The 23,162-nt window shown below is 43.4% G+C and overlaps 1 protein-coding gene across 1 annotated transcript in view; it reads right to left on the bottom strand.

The window, feature by feature from the left end:
• BRIP1 (BRCA1 interacting helicase 1) overlaps positions 1 to 23,162 on the bottom strand; it is a 228,452-nt gene that overhangs the window by 39,885 nt on the left and 165,405 nt on the right. Inside the window, 2 exon segments of the mRNA XM_066575099.1 lie at positions 8,344 to 8,465; positions 8,935 to 9,094. Coding sequence (XP_066431196.1) covers positions 8,344 to 8,465; positions 8,935 to 9,094 — 282 coding nt within the window.

Raw genomic sequence — 23,162 nt, 5'->3', positions numbered from 1 at the left:
AAAATGGATACCCCTGTTTGTCCCGTGTTTAGAAACATACCCATTGTGGCCTTAATCTACTTACAGGACCCATGGCTAGGCTTGTAATGGAGGGAACACCCGTTGGATTTCAGGGCAGAACTGAATAAATTCCAGGCCCCATTGCTCACTTGTACGGAATAAAAATTGACTCCCTAAAAATATTCCCCCCCCCCTTCATCACGCGCCCTCTTCGGCATTCCCCAAATCTTAGATAAAAGTAATAATGTGAACTGTGTGGTATTTCCGAAGACAGGGGTAATTACCGAGGCTGATTGGAATGGGTACATGGGGCAATAAAACCGGGTATCCCCCCATCTCTCTTCCTTTTACGGGGGTATTTTTTGATCTCAGTGGTGGGTATGGGGTTGAAAAAGTGGCGCTCCGTGAGTCTTCGTAAGCTTGCGGAGGTGCGACGGTCTCACACAGAAGGCGCTCAACAAGCTGCTCCTGGAACTGCAGGAAGGCGAGCGTTGACTACAATGGAAGCCGGCCGCACGTATTTCTGGGGGAAATACAGCATGCCACGTTTTCTTTCACGCTGCAGAATTCGGCAGCGTGAACATTGAGCTATTAGGGTAAATAGAATCTGATAGCTGTGGGACAAGGCCGCAGATTAACGCCGTGTAAAACGTGGCAGAAATTCAGCCGTGGGCATTATCCCTTACTCTCAAGGCGGTGCCTGACACACATCAGACAGGGGGGCTGCACTGCAACTACACTGAGGATGCAATACACAGAGGAGACCTCCAGAGTGTGACAGGCAATCAGGTGAGGGGGGAAAAAAGTATTTTACCAGAGCAATCCTTTAAAATGGCTACTTTCTGGTAGAATAACACATTATGTCACATACATCACCTTGCACTGGGTGCAATGAGTTCAATATATTCCAATGGCCTGTCCGGTCATTAGATCTCAATCCAAGAAAGCATCTTTGGGATGAGGTGCAGGAAAAGAATGACAATACCTTTCCATTCTAAATTTTGGCAATAAAATATGGAAGGGAAAGTGAATATAAAACACACTTATGAAAAACAAGCCCCGAGGTCCAAATCCCTGGAGAACTTTGATTTTGTAGCTTTTATGTGAGTTTTTTCCCTATCTTTTGCAGAAGTGAAGCAGACTGGAGATTAGAGGGAGTAGAAGTATAACTGCAAGCTTTATGAGGGTGGTTTCACACAATATTTATTGAAAAAATGCTACTGCAGTTTTTGTTGCAGTTTTTGAGCTGAAGCCAGAAATGGACCCGGCAAGAAGGAGAACTAGAAGTCCTTACCTTATATTTCTCACTCCATTTGAATCCAGCTCTGGCTCAAAAAACTGCAAACAAAACTACCACAAAAACTGCAGCATTTTCCAAAACCCACAATAAATATTTTCCTATATCGAGAAGAAAATAAGCAGCTAAATGCAGAGTGTGAACGCATCAGTATTCTGTTTTCTGCTGGAGAGAAACTTTCTTCTCTTCACTAATTAAACACACCTAGTTATGAAACTGATAATCGTGTCAGAATAAAACAAGTTTGGGGAAGTGATAAATAAATGACAAAGTCTGCAGCATAATAAAATATATATGCAATGGGACACTCTAAGTCAATTACCTGTAGAAATACAATTTCTGAGGTTAGTTGAGGATAAAAGGAGAAGCAAAAATAAAGGAGGAAGTGGTAAATATATAACTAGTCTAGAAGTTTCCAAAATAAAAAGTGGGTTAGGCCACCTGCACACGGGTGGAAATCCCGCGGCGGTATTTCCCGCGGGATTTCCGCCACTGAAAGCCTGCATAGGAGTGCATTACAATGCACACTCCTATGCAGACGGCCGCGGTTTGGCCGCGCGAAATCTCGCGCGGCAAACAAACCGCGGCATGTCCTATTTCTGTGCGGGGCTCGCAGAGCCTCGCACAGAAACATCACTCACCCGGCCTCCGGCTTCGGTCTGCGCATGCGCCGGCTGCCCGGCAGCCGGCACATGAAAGGGCCGGGGCCGCCAGGCGCGGGTGAGTACGCGCTCGTCCCTCCAGGCTCTCGGGTCGGGTCCCGCGGCGAGAATTCTCGCCGCCGGATCCGACCCGCTCGTCTGCAGGCGGCCTTAAGTAGATAAAATGCTCATGTTTTGAAATCCTAGCCGCTAACAAATCTCACATTTTGGATAAAAAGTATTTCTTTTTTCAACCATGCAAGTTTGCAAGAAGGCTTGATTAAACATATCCTACAACTTTATGTCTACAGCTTATACCCCTTGTAATCTGATCCTGCAGCTATGCTGCCTTCCGATCTCCGATCTCTAATTCTTAGGCTGGGTTCACGCAGAATTTTCCTATGGCAATTCCGCCCGCAGCTCCTAATCCCATCTACACGCTGTGGCCAAGCCGCACTGAAACTGACATGCTGCGCGGAAAACAAAGACGCGCATGTCATTTCTTTTATCATTTCCGCAGCGGCCTCACTCCTCTCTATGGAGAGAGATTGCTGCAGCAGAGATGCAGGTGGCAAAGCCGCTTCAAAACCCGCGGCCTCTAGCCGCGGGTTTTGAAGCTGTGCTTATGCTGCAGAAATCTCGCGTTTTTTTGGTGCGGCCAAGCCGCGAGATTTCCACAGGGTTTCCGTCCTGTGAGAACCCAGGCTCCATGTAAAATGCAAATGATAAGCTGGCAAACAAGCAAACTCGCATTTGTTAGTTAATCAACATGAATGGTCCTTCGTCCTACCAAAGAGTCTGAATCTTGAAATGGTCTGGTAGACTGAAGCAAATTGCTCCGTCTAAAAGGACTCTTACCAAGGGCTCACTCACACAGCCATATGTGGCCTGCGTATTATGCACATATTTTTCACGCACGTAAAATATGCAGTACACAGCAAATACGCATGTGCGTGCGTATATGATGCATATGTTAAATATCCATAGCCTATATTGGCATGTAATACACACCAAAATAGGACATGTAGCTTTCTTTTTCACGTGCGTAATAAGTGCATAAAAAAAAACATGTGTGAGTGGCCCAATCAATTAGCACAGTGTAATAGACGGGCGACAGACGCCCGTGTGAGCGAGCCCTAACATACATTTAGTAGGTTATCAAGATGTAGAGAACAGATGAAATGGAGCAAGACTGCAAAATCACATTTTTTGTAGCCTATAACCATGAATCACATAGGAGCTGTAGACACAAAACGGTAGAATATTTTAAATCAAGAGGATAAGGTTGCTTCATTTTTTTATGTAAGATATAGAGATGAGCGAGCGTACTCGGAAAAGCACTACTCGCTCGAGTAATTTGCTTTATCCGAGTATCGCTGTGCTCGTCCCTGAAGATTCGGGTGCCGCTGCGGCTGACAGGTGAGTCGCAGCGGGGAGCAGGGGAGAGCGGGCGGGAGAGAGGGAGAGAAAGATCTTACCTCCGTTCCTCCCCGCTCTCCCCTGCAGCTCCCCGCTCCGTGCCGGCACCCGAATTTTCAGGGACGAGCACAGCGATACTCGGATAAAGCAAATTACTCGAGCGAGTAGTGCTTTTCCGAGTACGCTCGCTCATCTCTAGTAAGATACACTGAAGCAATAAAAACGGTTGCACATGTGTACACAACCTTTAAGAGCACATATTTCTGAAGATTAATCACAGTTCTGCTCTTATGTGAATTATTGCAGTATGCAGAAATATTTCAGTTACACAAACTTTAGATCCAAGAGCGACATTCTTCAGACTTCTAGGGAGCTTCAATGACATATAAATATGCATTGCTATGCAGTATTAAATTTCTTCTGCTTTTTCTCCCCTGCTGCTCTGCCTGTGTAAGCACATCATCCATTCTAAAAGTCTGTTCATGAAACAAAATGTGAATAGTAGGATATGACCTTTCCAGATCTAGTGATGCAAAAGTACATGGAATACACAAATAAAAAAGAACCACATTTGCTTTTTGAATACAATCTTCCCCATTTTCAAAAAAGGGGAGAAGGTGAAATCAGGAAACTACAGGCCTGTGAGCCTAACTTCTATACCGGGAGAGATCTTTGAACAAATTATTAAATAGCATGTATGCAAGTACTTGGATGAGTATGGAGTAATTAACCAGAGCCAGCATGGGTTTGTAACAAACAAGTCATGCCAGACTAATCTAATTTCCTTCTATGACAGAATCACCAACTGGGTTTATAAGGAAAATGCAGTAGATATAGTATATCTTTACTTTAGTAGAGCATTTGGCAAAGTATCTCATACTATACTTAATGAAAAAAATGACCAAATATGGGATTGACAAGGCAACTGTTAGGTGGATTCACAACTGGCTGAGAGATCGTACTCAAAGAGTGGTCATAAATGGCTGCACATCCAAGTGAAAGAATGTGTCAAGTGGGGTACCACAAGGCAAAAAAGGCAGCTGAGAGGAGACTTAAAGGGGTTGTCCCGCGCCGAAACGGGGTTTTTTTTTTTTCAACAGCCCCCCCCGTTCGGCGCGAGACAACCCCGATGCAGGGGTTAAACAAGAAAACCGGACAGCGCTTACCTGAATCCCCGCGCTCCGGTGACTTCTTACTTACCTGCTGAAGATGGCCGCCGGGATCTTCTCCCTCGGTGGACCGCAGGGCTTCTGTGCGGTCCATTGCCGATTCCAGCCTCTTGATTGGCTGGAATCGGCACGTGACGGGGCGGAGCTACAAGGAGTCGCTCTCCGGCACGAGCGGCCCCATTGAGAAAAGAAGAAGACCCGGACTACGCAAGCGCGTCTAATCTGGCGATTAGACGCTGAAAATTAGACGGCTCCATGGAAACGAGGACGCTAGCAACGGAACAGGTAATGAAAAATTTCTGATAACTTCTGTATGGCTCATAATTAATGCACAATGTACATTACAAAGTGCATTAATATGGCCATACAGAAGTGTATAACCCCACTTTGTTTCGCGGGACAACCCCTTTAACAGCTGTCTACAAATATCTGAAGGGCTGTCACACTGCAGAGGATCAGCCTTATTCTCATTTGCACAAGGAAAGACTAGAAACAATGGGATGAAACTGAAAGGAAGGAGATACAAATTAGATATTAGAAAAAACTTTCTGACAGTGAGGGTGATCAATGAGTGGAACAGGTTACCACAGGAGGTGGAGAGTTCCCCTTTAATGGAAGTGTTCAAACAAAGACTGGACAACTGGGATGATTTAGTGAATCGTGCACTGAGCAGGGGGTTGGACCCGATGACCCTGGAGATCCCTTCCAACTCTACCATTCTATGATTTTATGATCGGTAAATAAAGTTGAATCAACAGCTTCAAGCGACTTTCAAACTTTTCTGGGTATATAACGTAAATCAAAGACAAATAAGTGTGAATTAAACCTGTTGGATATGTCGTGCCCATTGTTCTAATCTGCTAAGACTGTAAACCTTACAGCCAACCAGAGAGGAATGTAGCATGTAATGTCCAGGGCAGGCTGGCTGTACATTTTAAAAGACTTTTGTGGCATCAAAACAGTAGGATTAGTTGTGCTGTTAGTTCCCTCAAGCTTTTGTATGAAAAAAAAAAGAAGGAACTAAGCCTCTGCCCATGTACACATCAATATATATTGCACGGCCAGCCCTGATAATTTGATCTACATGACATAACTTACATAAAACTTTGGAATTCTAGATTGCTACTAGTAAACAAACTCACGGAGCAATGACCTACAAACCTTTCAGCAGCACGTGGAGCAGTTCTAAAAATGTTGAGATTAGTATATGCAATGGCCTCTGTCTTTGTGTGTGCTTTTCACATATCAAGCCGCAGACAGTTGAACAGGATGGCAGGTACACAGAGCAGAAAGAATCTGAGCTGTTGTCAGGATTGACAATTAGCCCTTCAGCACAAAGTAACAGATAATCCTTCGTTTGATGTAAATGTCTCTACGTGGTTTCTCTTAAAAGGATATTGTAATTTCTGTCTTCTATGTATTGTATATGTTCTTTTTATTTGTAGATCACATAGTCACATCAAAGGGACAAATATAAATGAAAGCTTCAGTTTCATACTACTTTACAGATAGCATTAGGGTAGCGAGAGCATTCTCATCGGAACACAGTTTAAAGTCCTGCACTTGCACCACACAAGCAGGAATCATTAACCCAGCTCCACACAGAGAACAGTAAAGACGAAGTGTAAAAAACAGCAGATATTAGGCAGAAAACTGGTTTACGGGGGTATTCATCTAGGCGGAGTGCTCCAGACTTTAAAAAAAATTATTTATGAGCCAAGCTGAAAAATTTAAGAGCCAAATGAATTTTTTAGTCACCAAATTAAAATACATATATAATGTTAAAATAAAAAAGGCTTACTGTGCGGCACTATAAAGTACATATACACACCCAGAGTGCCGCAACCTATACATATCATCCAATGCTCTGCTTCCAGTAATTGTCTACACATCCAAAGTGAAGTGCCCCTCCCCCTGTATAATAGACATGGTGCATGTCCTACTATACACCGCCAGAGACTGCCTGCCATAGAATAATTACATTCAAGCCTCCCCCATCCATACACATGATAATTGTGATTGGCAGTCCCACTCCTCCCCAGTCCTTATACATGATAGTAAAGACATGCAGGTTCGCTCATCCTCCTCAATAGACGTGATAGTAGTGACAGGTAGGTCTGCTCATTCTGCTCCATTGACATGACAACAGTGACAGATGGCCAGCTTATTCTGTCCATCGACATGATATTGGCCTCAGGCAATCCTGGTACCCCTTAGGGCTCCTGTCCACGGGCAGGTTTGAATTCTGGGGTCTGCGTGAGGCACCCGTGCAGACGATCCGGAGTTCAAGCCACCCATAGAAAATCATGGGCGTCCGCAGCTTAATTAAAGCATGCAGATTTGTTTTGTGCACCTTCTGGTCTGGCAAACAAATCGCAGCATGCTCAATTTTGAAGTCAATGGAAGCCCTCCGATCTCGGGCACACCTGGAAATGACACTTTGGGTGTTCCGTGGATCCCGTGAGAAAGCAGATTTAAAAAAAAATAAATAAATTAAAATCTCCACGCCCCCATGCACGGAGAAGATGGATGATCCGCTCGCACCCAGACTGGTAAGTATTGTCCTCATGCTGCAGGCAGGGTGGAATTCCGCGGCGGGGCTCCCGCCCACGGAACCCGACCCGCCCGTGGACATGAGGCCTTACTCTCCAGTAATCACTTTGATAGGAGCCGCAGAAAGCGAGCTTGTATTGCTTATTTAGGCAGATGGGCGGAGTGCGTTTTGGAGAAAATGGAAGCAGTATGGAGTTGTCTCCTCTTCAGCTGCAGGTGGGCAGTGTGTCATCAGGGTATAGGGCTTCCAGTAGATGTGCCTAGCATTTGCCACGTCTGCTAGAAGCAGAGGATTTAAAGGGGTTGTCCCGCGCCGAAACGGGGGTTTTTTTTTTTCAACCCCCTCCTCCCCCCCCGTTCGCCGCGAGACAACCCCGATGCAGGGACCTAAAGAAAAATCCGCACAGCGCTTACCTGAATCCCCGCGCTCCGGTGACTTCTTACTTACCGGCTGAAGATGGCCGCCGGGATCTTCTCCCTCGGTGGACCGCAGGGCTTCTGTGCGGTCCATTGCCGATTCCAGCCTCCTGATTGGCTGGAATCGGCACGTGACGGGGCGGAGCTACACGGAGTCGGCATCCTGCACGAGCGGCCCCATTGAGAAAAGAAGAAGACCCGGACTGCGCAAGCGCGTCTAATTTGGCCATTAGACGCCGAAAATTAGGCGGGCTCCATGGAAACGAGGACGCTAGCAACGGAGCAGGTAAGTGAAAAACTTCTTATAACTTCTGTATGGCTCATAATTAATGCACAATGTACATTACAAAGTGCATTAATATGGCCATACAGAAGTGTATAGACCCACTTGCTGCCGCGGGACAACCCCTTTAACTATAGCCATGTGGAGAGCTGAAAATGACAAGATTGAAAAATCTTGCCAACATTCGCAAAATCCTGGGTTTTGGTTGCTGTCTGGAGTCCTGTAGCTTGTTTTTTGTTTTTTTTTTACAGCGAATTGTGCAGTTTTGCAATCAGGTTATTGACTGCATGATTTTTAGAGGTGAAACATGGCTTTTAACAGAAAAAGCAGTTGAGCATATGTGTTGCTCTCTAGAAAAGTACATTATCTGGGTTGTGGAGCGGGCTGTGGCACTTATAGGGGGCTGGAGAAAGGAAGTTTGTATGGCGATTCATGAACTATGTATATCAGAGGAAACGTAGTTGCAAGGTATATTTTTCTGGAAAAAAAACATTTTACGTGCTTATTGTTCAATTAGTATTGCTTAGTTAAAGTGAAATAAATTGCAACTGACGGCTAACTTACTTGTAGGTCTTTAATATTCGGAAAAGGAATTCCTACTGTTATAACAGCACGGGCGTTGTCATCAGAAAAGTCTAGTCCTTCACTTACTTTGCCTCTACAAACTGCAATCAGGAGGGCGCCATCTGAAATATAGACAAGAATATACTTCCATATTTAAGTCCTAGCCATATTTATACTCGGACCTTTTGGAGCATGGCGGCTTAATGCTTTGCTTGCCACTTTTTTTTTGGCCCAAGCCTTCCCCATTTATGGTGCAGCAGTTGCAACAAAGTTATATTTATAGTACATAATGTCCTCCTATGTCAGGGTTTCCCAACTCCGGTCCTCAGACCCCCAACAGGTCATGTTTTCAGGATTTCCTCAGTATTGCACAAGTGATGTAATTATTGTCGGTGCCTCAGACATTGCCACAGGGGTTCTTATTATAGGATATCCTGAAAACATGACCTGTTGGGGGTCCCTGAGGACTGCAGTTGGGAAACACGGTCCTATGTAATTGAAGTGTTCATTTACCGGCTGTGGCTTAATATTTATTAATGTAAACACATACTAATCATTCCTATAAAATCTAATTTTGCTTGTCACACTTACCTTTCACTCCCTTAAAACGAATTGCATCATAATACATCTGCAGTAATTTATCAAAGTCCGTTTTATCTCCTCCTTGAGGCTCTTTAATGACTGTTTTGATCTGTTCTAAGTTCTCCCATAGGCCTGTGTGCATCCACCTGTCTTTCAACTTTTCCAGCATCTGAAAAGCATGAATTTATGGAAATATTATTTTAATCGATCTTCAATTTTTCTCCACTTTTACACAACAAAAACCCTTTTTTGGAAATTATTTTTTTTCTACATCAGTGCATTCAAAGTTCCATAACTTTTTTTATTTTTCACGGACGGAGCTCTGAGGGCTTATTTTTTGCGTGACGAGTTGTAGTTTTTATTGCGACCATTTTGTTCTTATCAATTTCCGCTGTTGCAGCAGGAGGCCGTCTATGAGTAATAGCCGTCTCCCACTGTGGTAAGTTTACGTCCTGGCTGTGGGGTACTTAAAGGGGTTGTCCCGTGAAAGCAAATGGTGTTATACACTTCTGTATGGCCATATTAATGTACTTTGTAATATACATCGTGCATTAAATATGAGCCATACAGAAGTTATACACTTACCCCCTCCGGCGCTGGCGTCCCTGTCTCCATGGCTCCGACTGAAGCCTTCTTCTCTGGTCGCCGCAACAGTCGGCGCTTGCGCAGATAAGAATCCTCTGCTGGCTGTGTCCGGGCTCACGAGCGGCGTCCTGGCTCCTCCCTCTTCTCCACGTCATCGTAGCTCCGCCTCCGTCACATGGTGCCGATCAGCCAATGAGGTGGCTGTAATCGGCAGTGGAACGCAAGACTGAAGAAGAACATCCACGGTGCACCATGGGAGAAGACCCACGGTGCACCTTGGGAAAGGACCGGCGGCCATCTTGAAAGAAGAATTTTTATAAGTTCACGAAACGAGCTAATGGTGAGTAGAAACACTTTTTAAAAACGCTTTCCACGGGTAGTGTAGTATGTTTGCTTTAGAAGGGGGACTGGGAAGAGAAAAAATTTACATTTCTGCCGCGGGACAACCCCTTTAACGTAAACCTACGTCATATACCAGTAAGGGGTTGAAGTACCTGAAGCTGTATGTCAAAAATGTCGGATAGGTGCAGGTCCCACATCTGAAGAACAGAAGTCCTCCAACCTTAGTCTGTCTTGACCCATTTACATGTATGTCACATGGCTGTTTCTGTAACGCTCATAGAAATGAATAGAGAGATCTATGCGTATTTCACCAATATACTATGGCTGATGGCAGCCTCAACACACAGAACAGAGCTCAGTGGGGGCCACATGTGTTATATATTTATGGCATAATCTGTGGATATGACATGAATGTCTATTATCTAATAAATATACATCTTAGCCTGATGTGATACAGTTTATTGTCGAAACAACTCTGCCCTCACGAGTATGCATTAAGTACCACTACACGCCATGCCTCACACTCATCACCACCATGACACCTACAGGGTGGGCCACGGAAAAGTACTTTGGCACCTCACTCTTATGAAAGAGTGTGCTGTCGGGCTACCTTGTACTTCAAACTTAAATTCTCACATCATCTACATCCATACAAGTGGTACAAAGCTACCTCTCCCAATCAAACACACAAGGCTACATCGTAAAATGTGTACTTTTTCATCAATTATCTGCTGAGATTCCATGATGACTAGAGATGAGCGAGCGTACTCGGAAAAGCACTACTCGCTCGAGTAATTTGCTTTATCCGAGTATCGCTGTGCTCGTCCCTGAAGATTCGGGTGCCGCTGCGGCTGACAGGTGAGTCGCAGCGGGGAGCAGGGGAGAGAAAGATCTCCCCTCCGTTCCTCCCCGCTCTCCTCTGCAGTTCCCCGCTCCGTGCCGACACCCGAATCTTCAGGGACGAGCACAGCGATACTCGGATAAAGCAAATTACTCGAGCGAGTAGTGCTTTTCCGAGTACGCTCGCTCATCTCTAATGATGACTGTTTCACAAAGTGACAAAATCTTGATTTAACAAATTCCAAACTTAAAGGGGTTGTCCCGCGGCAGCAAGTGGGTCTATACACTTCTGTATGGCCATATTAATGCACTTTGTAATGTACATTGTGCATTAATTATGAGCCATACAGAAGTTATCAAAAGTTATTCACTTACCTGTTCCGTTGCTGGCGTCCTCGTCTCCATGGCTGCCGTCTAATGGCCAAATTAGACGCGCTTGCGCAGTCCGGGTCTTCTTCTCTTCTCAATGGGGCTCGGTGTAGCTCCGTGTAGCTCCGCCCCGTCACGTGCCGATTCCAGCCAATCAGGAGACTTGAATCGGCAATGGACCGCACAGAAGAGCTGCGGTCCACGGAGGTAGAAGATCCCGGCGGCCATCTTCACCGGGTAAGTAAGAAGTCACCGGAGCGCGGGGATTAAGGTAAGCGCTGTCCGGTGTTCTTTTTTAACCCCTGCATCGGGGTTGTCTCGCGCCGAACGGGGGGTGGGGTTGAAAAAAAAAAAAAACCCGTTTCGGCGCGGGACAACCCCTTTAAGTGCTGTGAAATCATGGGACATCCTCGATTATATTATACAAAAAGGAGCGCCGAGCTGCACAAGCAGAGAGAACAAGACAACGAGGAGCCAACAAAAGGGAAGCGCAGCGAGCTACAAGTTGCTCCCGAGCATGGATATTTATATACATAGATTTCAAGCACCGTCCTTAGATGGGGTTTCTATTAGTGAAAGAATACTGCTTTAATGCTTACTCCAAATAACTATGAACATGAATGTATCAGTAAACTTCCTTTGGTACTCGTCAACTCATTTATGAATTCTAGAGAAAGCACTTCAGCTACAAAATTCAGCAGAACTTTATTTAATACTTATTTTCTCAAAAAATAAAAAAATACTACAGTAACAGAAATACGTTTTGCCGCAGCATCAATAGAATAGCAATATTGGTATAGAAGACAACATCTTACATCTAAAAAGGCTACTAAATGATGGTTTGAAATTTTATTGGCTGTAATGGCCAAAAGTATTGGCTAAAATGCTAAGAAGTAAGAATACTTTGTGTTCCTTAACAATTCCTGCCTCTACTTGACCATCATGAGGCTATGCTCACACCATGGTTTTGCATCCTGTTGAAGTACCGTGCTTCTAACAATTAAGCTTTTAAAGAACAGTAGTCCATTTTTGCTGAATCAGTTTTATTATTTTTTTTGCTTGCAGGTGTTAATTTTAAATTGCAGGTTTATTGAAAAAAAAAACCAATCAAACTTCAATACAGACATAGATACCCTATAGCAGTGGTGGCGAACCTGCGGCACGCAGAGCTCTCCCTGCTGGCACGCGCCCCATCGGCCGCTCACCACTTGTGAATACCAGCAGGGGCCGCGGCTCCCCTGCCGGCATTCACAAACGGCACTGCTAGCCGCGCTGATCCCGGCACACACTGACTTTACTGTGCAGCTGGAATCCCCCTCACCCCTGCCCCGACGTCTCCTACTACTTGGTTCCGCCGGGAGGGGGGAGGCGTCCAGCAGCGTGTGTGTCAGAGTGTGTGCCGGGAGCATATTAACACTTTCTTCCCCACTTCTGCAGCAATCAGCAATCCCCAGCAACCTGATTGGTTGTTTGGGTTGGCTGATTCACCAAACAACCAATCAGGTTGCTGGGAATTACCTAGTGAGGCAGAAGTGGGGAAGAAAAAGTTATTATGCATGCCGGGACCATCGCTGACCAGAAGAGGAGCTGAGGGGGAGGAGGTGGAGGTAAGTATGTGGGTCTCGGGAGGGGCACTGTGGGGTGTCACTACTGTACTGGGGGGCCACTGTGGGGTGTCACTATTGCACTGGGGGGCCGCTAGGGGGTGTCACTACTGCACTGGGGGGCCGCTAGGGGGTGTCACTATTATCGCTGGGGGGTGGGGGGACACTATTACCGCTGGGGCCGCTGTTGGGTGGGGGTCACTATCACCACTGGAGCCGCTGTGGGGGTCACTATCACTGCTGGGGCCGCTGTGGGGTCACTATTACCGCTGGGGCCACTGTGATGTGGGGGTCACTATTACTGCTGGGTGGGGGTCACTATTATCGCTGCTGGTGCTGGGGGGAGGTTGTCATTATTACTGCTGGGGGGTGGGGGTCACTATTACCGCTGGGGCTGCTGTGTGGTGGGGGGGTCACTATTATCGCTGTGGGGGGGCACTATTACCGTTGGGTCCGCTGTGGGGTGGGGGTCACTGTTACCGCTGGGGCTGCTGTGATGTGGAAGTCACTATTACTGCTGGGGCCGCTGTGATGTGGGGGTCACTATTACCGCTGGGGCTGCTGGGGGGGGGGGGGTGTCACTATTACTGCTAGGGTATGTTTACATATGGCGGAAATGGGCAGGGCTCTTTCAAAATAGACCGGGTGCAGCTTTTAACTACTTTTTGGATGCGGAAATGCTGCAGAATTTTCCACAGAAATTTCCACTGAGGACATTGTGCAGTATCTCTGCATCCAAAAAGCAGTCAAAATCTGCACCCTGTCTATTTTGAAGCTGCCCGGTCCTTTTTAGAACGACGGGGGTACAATCATACGTTGTGATAAGCCCCGCCCCCTGACGTGTTGGCACTTTGCAGTAAATAAGTGGGTTTTGGGTTGCAGTTTGGGCACTCGGTCTCTAAAAGGTTCGCCATCACTGCCCTATAGCATTGTATTGCCACAGACTTGCTTTGTAAAAACAAAAAAAATAGGACAGAAATATAAATCTGCCAACATTGGCATACTCCACTTTAAAAACAAAAACTGATCTTAGTGGAAACTTGATGAACATAGACGTAACAGATACTTTTAGAGATTTTGCCCCATTTAAACCTATGGGTTAATGGATCCATTTGGTTAAAATAAATAAATGGAGATTATAACAGGATAGTCAAACATGATGTGAACAGCCCATAACAGTGACCTTTAGTTCTGTACAACGGAGCAAGGCTGTACAACCACAGCAGACAGGTATGGAGAGAGTCTGGAAATTATATTATTGACTGCATGCTCACTTAGCTACCAGTGAAACTGTTAGAACAATAATCATTTCAGAGATTTTATGCCTGCAAAGAGACTACAAAATTAGCACTACCATTGGACTGTAGACATAGTGATATGCAATATCGCTGAGCTAGAGAGCTGTGAAACAAATGAACCATTCAGATTTCATACTAAGGGATGGTAAAATGATTTACCGCTAAAACGTAATTCCCAGAACTTTCTATTTAGCTTTTACATCTTAGAACCTACTGGGCATTTCACCAAACCTAAACGCTAAAGAATATTTGAAACGGCCTCACTGCTACTTGGTAGAAATATGAAGGAAAAACATCCATTACATTCTTAATAAAATCACAGTATCAACATGGCTGGTAGTGAAAAAAGTGAGTGTGTCTCAGTGGAAAATCATTGATCTAAAAGCCTTTTGCCATGCGAGCTTCTTCATGTGTTGCTGCTTACATTTTCTTCTTGGGTAAGCATTGCTCAAAGTGCTCCTCTGCTGTGATAAAAAGCGGGCTGAAGGGTCAAACAAAAGTTCAATCTGCATTTCAAATAAAACGTTAGCTACTTCTTAAAAATGTATTTTGATCAAATGGAAAACATCCTGGCCCATCTGATGTATATTGTCAATGTTGTAGATTCTAAAAGTGCTATAAAATGTAACTAATAAGAGTAAGGACTTTAGCATGTCAGGGGTCCATTTTCGAATCACATTTCCTTCAGTCATCAAAAATTGAACGTATGCTTAAAGGGGTTCGGTAATTAGAAAACAAAAATTTAATACTTACTTATTCCTCCTCCGTCTGTCTTATTACCGCACCTTCTACCCACTGACCGATTTGGGATTTCAGCGCAGTCACGTGTGATAAGGTAGCACAGTATTTGTAAGTGTGTGCATGTTACACACAAAATCCGTGTGTACCATGCCAAAAAGTAACTACGTGTGAACATAACCCTAAGAAGCCAATCTCAAACTTGCCACTCAGGGCTTCGATGGCTGCTAAGAACCCCAACTGTACACAAATAAGGTGTCTGAGATATTTTGTTTCACAGTTACCATACTGGTCTGTAGTATAAAGTTATCAAACCATTTATATGAACACCTTAAAGATTAAATCCAAATAGCAATGGCTTTTTTTTTTATTGCACCCCACTTAAACATTTTTAAAAACGTCTTCAATACATTACACAACAGAAATTATTAATGAAATGTGGCCTAATTGTAAACTAAATAACAATTATAGATAATCGTAATCTAAGTATTAACACACAAACAATTGTACCATTCATGTCTTCTATGGACCGTATTGAGTAAACAACCACATCGCAGGAAGAAAATGCAATTGAACATCTGTTTTAACATGCAACTGTACTTATAAAGCTTTTTTGACATGTCAAAAGTTCTGATCGCTGGGGATAGAGAGACTGAAACCCGCAACAATTGCTAGAATGAAGCAGCAGAAACGCTCAATTGAACACTGTCATTGATCACTAACTAAAGTCTATGAGAGTCTATAGAACTCGCTTCTGCTGCTTCATTCTAGCAATCAGTGGGATTCTCAGCACTCAGACTCCCACTGAACAAAACTTTTGACATGTCTCTATGACAAAAGGTTTTAAACGTACGATTACATTCAATAACTCCAGTTAATTGACAAAAGGTGTTTCAATTTAAAATTGGAAGTGCTTTACCCATTACAGAGAATGTGTGATCAGAAAATAACCTATTACGAGGGTGGGCAAAAATTATCCACACTCTGGCTGTAGAATTTAATCAACTTTCAGAAGAGACAAGTGCATTATTTGTCAACATAGTTTCCCTGTTTTTCAATGCACTTTGTCCATCTGTCAACAAGATTTTGTATTTCCTCATTAAAACATATTTTAGACTGAACTGTGAGCCACAAATACATCGCTATCTTCACCTCTTTATCAGATGTTAATCTTCGTCCTCTTAGGGCTTTTCTTTTTTACAGGGTAGTAGTCCAATGGGACAAGATCGGGACTATAGGGAGGATGCTTTATTACCTCAAAACAAACTTTTTTGAGAGTGTCAACCCTGTGTCAGCTGACGAAGGGTCGATATAAGCGGAAAGCTTGTATTTTTGGTAGCCATTAAAAGGTATCATATCTACAAGACTACATGGTTTCTCTTACTGAGAACAATCACACTTTACTGGCTAACACGGTACCAAACCTTTATTTCATCTCACTGTAATGAGCACGGTTGATTGTTGTTGCTCAATGTTCTCATCAGTTGCAAATGTGGAAGGGCATTCGGCATCTTCCTCATGGCTGATACTTGTGCGACCTTCCTTGAAGTTCTCTAACCATTCATACACACTTCTTTGCGGGAAAACACTTTCTCCATACCATGCACAAAGTTTTCCAAAATATCAGCACCAGACACACCCATGAACACAAAAAATTACTTACTGCCAGCTGCTCTTCTTTCGTGCACTGCACACAAATTAACTGACATAACATGTTCAAACCTGTACAGCAGTGACTGGGGAGACTGCAATGCACAACAGAAAGCGTTGATAAGACAGACAGAAATATTGAAACACTTTTGCAGGGAGGAATGGTCCAAAATTCCTCTTCCACAATGTGCAAATGTTATTTACAGCTACAAGAAGCGGTGATGAAGGCGATTGCTGCTAAAAGTGGGATCTAAAGGTTTAAAAAATGCAATGATTGACTTCCTTTTTGTTCATGCACAATGGGCGCTTAACCAGTGTGTTCTATAAACAAGGTGAACAGTACAACGGTTTGTGTATCATTAGTTTAATTAGGTTATGTTTTTCTATTATTGGGATTAAGATAACAATCAGACCACGTTTTATTAGTAATCAATGCAGAAATCCAGGGAATTCCAAAGGGTTAACATACTGTTTCTTGGAATTGTACACTAAATGGTGCCATTAAAAAATGTGACGACTTCTGCAAAAAGAATACCTTTATATGGCTACGCTGAAAGTAAGATAACATTATTTTTTGCTGCTGGAAGGAGGGGTTGAAAAACTGCTGCTGCCCAAAAATGGCTGCGGTATGTCTCAAGGTCTATAAGACAGACAAAATCCCCACACTATGTAACTCTCATTGCCAAATATGACATGTATATTGCCAAAAAGAATACCTGGATAATCCACTGGTCTGTCCCCACATGCCACAGTTTTTCCCACAAAGACTGATTTCCACTCCCCACCACCATCAAATACACTGCTCTCCATCGTGTCCCTTCCCCCTTCTACATGCTTTTTTCAATGCCTTCCTCCCTCTCATAGACATCTCCCCATGGGCACCCTTTCCTTACAGAATGCTCCTAAAGGGGTTTTCCAAAATATTGATTATAAATAGTTTTGGGCTCCCAAAACTATATAAAATCAAAAAACTCACCATGGCCCTGGACTGGCATGTCAGCAGTCCAGTGCCATGGCATCTGAAAAGTGACATCACTTGGCCAGAAGGCATGGTGACGTCCCATAAACCTGTCACATGGGCTGATAACGTCCCTGTCGACCTCCTGTTTGCTGCAGTGGTCACGTGGGTAAACATCCCAAGTGAGCACAGCAGCCTGAAGTAGACACAGACCGAAGTAGCAGCCGTGGAGGAGCAACGTGTATTCATCCACCACTCCGCCACCAATGACAGGGGTTCTCAAAAAAAACCTTTAGATTTCCCACTCTAACAGACTACTCTCCTTGCCTCTATCAAGCAAATCAATAAGGCCCCCCTCCTCCCGCACAGACTGCTCCCATTATTCACCCTCCTCTCTTGGACTGGTCCCCATGGCTCCCTCATCTCGCACATTTGCTATTCCTATACCTTTCATACACAGAATGCTCCCCATGGTCCTCCCCTCTCTCACAGACTGCTCCTCATCATGGCTACCCCCCATAACCCTCACACATATGTACTTCTTTCCTTCTCCCTCAGACAGATTTCATACAGTCGGCTCCCCATGGCCCAACCTCCTCTCTCACAGTCTGCTCTTTTCTTGATCTTAGTCCCCTCAGGATTCTCCTCTACAGCAGTAACTTGCAACAAAATGCCCTTTTTCTCCATTTTTTTTTCCTTCATAGAACTGAATTGGGAGTAAGCGCCATCCCTTTCTATCTGGTCATGTGACTCACCAGGCGAATCTCCATTCTAGAACCTTTACAATTCTCTATTCTGCAGTGCAGGACTCTTGTTGCATGACTAAAATGACACCTGCATATCTTCTTGTTGCTGCGTTGTCGCAATTTAAGCAAAACGTTGGGAAAACGTTGGGAGATTTGCAGAAAATACAAATCCAGGGTGCAGGGAAAGGTGAACCCCTAATCAAAGCACCTTACCGCACCCTAGAAACCACAGGCAAAAAAGGGACAAGATAAAATTTAAAAAAAAAAATTGTACTTGGAGAAAGAAATTCTTCTAGGACTTGAATTTGATCTTAAGCCTTCCATTGATTGCCTTCCATTTGGCAAAAAGAAAAGATATAGTAATTTGTTGAAGTGGTATTTCAGTTTCAGCAAATACAATTGCAATATAATTGCAGTTTACAGTACAATAGGTGGAAAAGGTTTTCAGAAGAAAAACTCACACAGAAATAGGAGCACGATGTGTGTTTTCAAATCCGCAGCATGCCTGCTATGTTGCAGAAAAGCTATAGATTTGCACAGTAGATTTTAATACCTAGGGTGAAATTCACTGCATATTCACTAAAAAATCCACATGTAACAAATCGAGGTATTGATACAGAAAATATATCGGAGAATTGTATACATTTTCATTATACAATATGTAACCTTTTAAAATAAGATTCCATATATACAGACCGAGTTGAGAGGAAAAAAGAACTGTTACCGAAATCTCAGCTCATCCCACATACTTACGTTGTGTCCATTGTGTCCGCTGCTGTATATTAATTTGTGCGCTAGTAAAAACAAATATACAGTACAAATCACCAAACTCAAACTTCAGACTACTTAATTCCCACAGTGCACTGGTAGCATTGTACTACCTATAGACTATAACTGTTCTTTGATTGGCCAGCACTGCTCACATGATCAGTGCAAGGCAATCGGGGAGAACTGAATAGTTTAAATGTGTAGGCTTAAAATTAAAGTGATCATCTTGGACAGCTGAAAAGATCTTGGCGGAGACATCTGCAGAGAAGAATGACAGCAGGTAATATACCTTTCCACCTTCTGTCTATGGACAGAAGTTTGTATCAAAACGGGAGGGCTGCTTTAAGACAAGCAGGCCATGGACACGTCTAAATTGGCAATCATTCATGGCAGCCCTGGGGATCTTCAGCAGACCCCAGGCTAACATAACACCTGGGCAGCACCCCATGATCTCATCACAGGGAAGCTGTTTTGGATGTCACAAGTCCAATCGCTACATTTAAATGCCACTGTTGGAATTGACAGCAGCATTTAAAGGGGTAACAGTCGCGACTGGAGTTATCTTTGATCACGGCTGCTGCAGGTGGGTCTCGGCTATCAAAGATGTCAAACATGTGCTATGTATGGAGCAGACTCACTTTTCAAGCCCACCTGATGTGTTCTGTACATGTATGGTGCAAATTGCGTATCCTGCACGATTTCCGCTTGTGTGCAGGAAATAGTATTTTCTCATAGCATGCTATGGGCTGGATTTACTGTAGAATCCAGAAGCAGACCTCCTCTCCAGATTTTGCAATGCAAATCCCCCCGTGTGCAGGAGGCCTTAGAGGCGTTTTGGAGACATGAGGGGGAACATAAACCATATTAGGTGGTTATAATTAGAGATGAGCGAGCATACTCGCTAAGGCAAACTACTCGAGCGAGTAGTGCCTTATTTGAGTACCTGCCCGCTCGTCTCTAAAGATTTGGCTGCCGGCGGTGAGAGCGGGGAGGAATGGAGGGGAGAGATCTCTCTCCCTCTCTCCCCCCTGCTCACCGCCGCAACTCACCTCTCACCCGTGCTGGTAGCCGAATTTTTAGAGACGAGCTGGCAGGTACTCGAATAAAGCACTACTCGCTCGAGTAGTTTGCCTTAGCGAGTACGCTCGCTCATCTCTAGTTATAATGTTATGGCTAATATGTGCATATGCAGCCACGTATGCTAGAATAAAGCTGGCAATACTATTAAATGAGCTTTCTCTCTAGATAAATAGACATCATTACAGATATCTTGAATGAGACTCTGTATAATTACTTATTGCTGTACTCCTCATCTGCTGGCTGCTAACTACAGTATGTGAAATACTTAAAGGGATTTTCTGTACTGTACTGTTACTTCTGACTGCTGCAGCCAATAACTGGCCATAGCAGTGACCTTCTATAGACAGTGATTGGCTGCAAATCACATGTCCTGGTCAGCAGCAACCAGGAAAACAGAGTGGCTGTGATGCAATTTTAAGTGTTGGGAAAATCCCTTTAAGAAAAAGAATGAAAATAAGGGAAACATATTTAATGAAGTTCAAAGCCTCCAGTGTGGCGAAAGCATAGTATTATAAACAGCATTATGCTTGGTATATGCACACAGATACATGGTAAAAACTAAATTATTTAGAGTTGCATTTTGAAGACAGAGTGTGTGTCGCTCAGCTTGGAGGGCAAGGTATTTCAATGGTATGATTTCTCTATTGGGACAGTGACAAAGTGCCTCCCACCATAGCAGAGAGCAGCACTGAACTGTGTTCCCGGTGCCATAAATCAACACTGTAGCCTACAGGATGTCTCTCTGGTACAAACATACCATCAATTTTTCACTAACCTTGTTAAATAATGGAAAGTTTGAACTGTGACAACAGTAATGAAAAATGAAATATTTTGCACGCCAAACTCTGCAGAAAAAAGTTAATATATTGCAAAAGCAAAACCAAGGGATGCAAAAAGTAAATATTAACTTTTTTTATTATGCAAGTTTCCTAAAACATTATAAAATTTGGATGTTACCAATACATCTCTCTGTAAAGGGGCATCTCAACCTAACATTCAAGAGCCCAAACGCGCTATTAATGTAGACCTACAATATATCAATTCCAAACAGTGCTGGGCTGGGACTAAGAAACAAAGCCCACATACATAGTATGGAAAATATCAGCGTGCAATGCGTTCTACGGTGAATTTTCACTATTTGCTTAAATACGCAAACTAAAATATCAATACAAGAATGAAAATAAAAGCGGCACATAGAAACACAGTCTGGGGCAAGACAACACTTTTTCAGTAAGGGAGCAGTGTACCTTACCACTCCTTAGGCATCAACATACCCATGAATACCGCCATATAGTGGTCAGATGCTGAGTCTACAAAGCTGCACTGCAGAGTATTATCACATTGTAGAGCCCGTTTGTTTCTATCAGTTGTGAGAGAGTAGTGTAATCGACTACACTAAATGCTTAAATGGAGAGATTATTGGTCTTTGTTACAGTAATGGAAGCCTATGGTCCCATACAGACTTTTTGTCTGGATTGCCGAAAACAGCAATCCAGATGGAACGCATCGACGGAATCCACAAACAGAGGCCAAAATGAGATGTGAAGAGGTCCTTAGAGACGAGCAGGAAGTCAGATGAAGTTCATATTTCAGTCACTCATAAACTGGACACTGCATGGGGGATGTATCCTAAAAGTGATGCAAGTTGCACATTTTGGTGAAGCTTGTGCAAAAATATGTGACTATTAAAAATTTGAGCCAACTTTAAAAAAACAAAAAGGCATAGCTTATCCGGAGGAATTATGGTCACCCCAGTCTGACAGATTTAAGTATAACTAAGGAAGAAACTAGCGTAAATTGGACGGCATGAGAAGTGCCTAATGTATTAAAAGGTTTGTGCCTCTTAATACATTAGGAGCATCCTACTCCACCAGGGATTATATTTAGAAAGGTGTATAAAAACCCGGGACTTTTACTATTCCTGATCTATCCTTGGAATTAGTCATCAATAGTTGAATGGCAAGGGACAGGATCTCTGCCAATCAGCTGATTGTTCAGCCTACTGTCAGTGCGGACAGTGCTGGAAGCTAATAGCACTGTCCATAATGCAGTGGACCAGGTTGGTACTGCAAGCACAGTTCCCATTGAATGCCATACTAACCTAGGCAGGTGCAAAGCTAAGCAAGCACAGAACAGAGCAGGACACACACAGAGGCACTATTTACATTACATTTACAAAAATCTGTAGAATTTACCACAGGCGGCCCTTTGTGTGAAACAAAAAAGCGGCCCAATGGGAATCTTTAATTAATAATTATAATTACTAGTGATTTAATTACTTTTAATCTTTAACCTGGTACTATGCTATACTGACTGAACAAAACATTTAGTTTTCAGAATAATGGGGGTGAGGCCTACAGTAAGACTACCTGTGGTAATGTCTGAGGCACCGACAATAATTACATCACTTGTGCAATACTGAGGAGATTCTGAACACATGACCTGTTGGGGTGCCTGAGGACCGGAGTTGGGAGACACTGGCTTCGACTACCAATGTATACTAATACATATTGTGTATATCAGGTAGTCAGAGAAGTGGTTCAGCCATCTTTGTTTGTCCGGGCCTGGAAGGTTGCTGGAAATGCATCCTTTTTTTTCTTTATGCGAGCCTATGAGTGACAGATGGTATGTTATAGTGATCCAGCAAAAAAAACCATATGCCTTATAAAAGTACACCATTTGTTGTTACAATGGGACCTTAGGGGTGACAGGTGGCAGATGGGTTGAATCCGTTGGATATACCCATTTTGTCTTTTTTATTTAATTTTATTTTTTTTAGTTCAATAGATTTTTATTTATTTAGTCTATCAGTGACATACAGTAAATGGAATTTAGTGAAACTAGGTATCAAATAAACAGTGTTGACATACAAAGTATTTGTCTTCATTTTTCAGATTACAATTTCGCTCTTCTTGAGGTAGCTTGTTTTAACTGTAGAAACACTTTTACGTAACTCTTATAACGTTTATCAATAGCATACTAATTACTTAAACATAGATAAGTATGCTAATCTGAAAACGAACAAAAAAGGAAAGAACCCAAAGTGGACTGTTTTAGGACAGGTCTCAAGTCAATTGCTGTTGGCAACTTTCTCAAACTTTTTGTTAACACTTATTATTATAACTAGACCTTAGAGAGTTGTTTGTGCCTCAGATGCATTCTGGAAGCCGGGAGTTCTCACCCACTTCTGTAGCATGGGTCTTGTTGATTTTATTTAATTTTTCACACCATACACCATCTTGGGATACATCAGGTTAAG

Source organism: Eleutherodactylus coqui, chromosome 1 (assembly GCF_035609145.1).
Source record: "Eleutherodactylus coqui strain aEleCoq1 chromosome 1, aEleCoq1.hap1, whole genome shotgun sequence".
Lineage (NCBI taxonomy): Eukaryota > Metazoa > Chordata > Amphibia > Anura > Eleutherodactylidae > Eleutherodactylus > Eleutherodactylus coqui.
The sequence above is the reverse complement of the archived record's forward strand: the minus strand, read 5'-3'. Positions and strand labels throughout refer to the sequence as shown.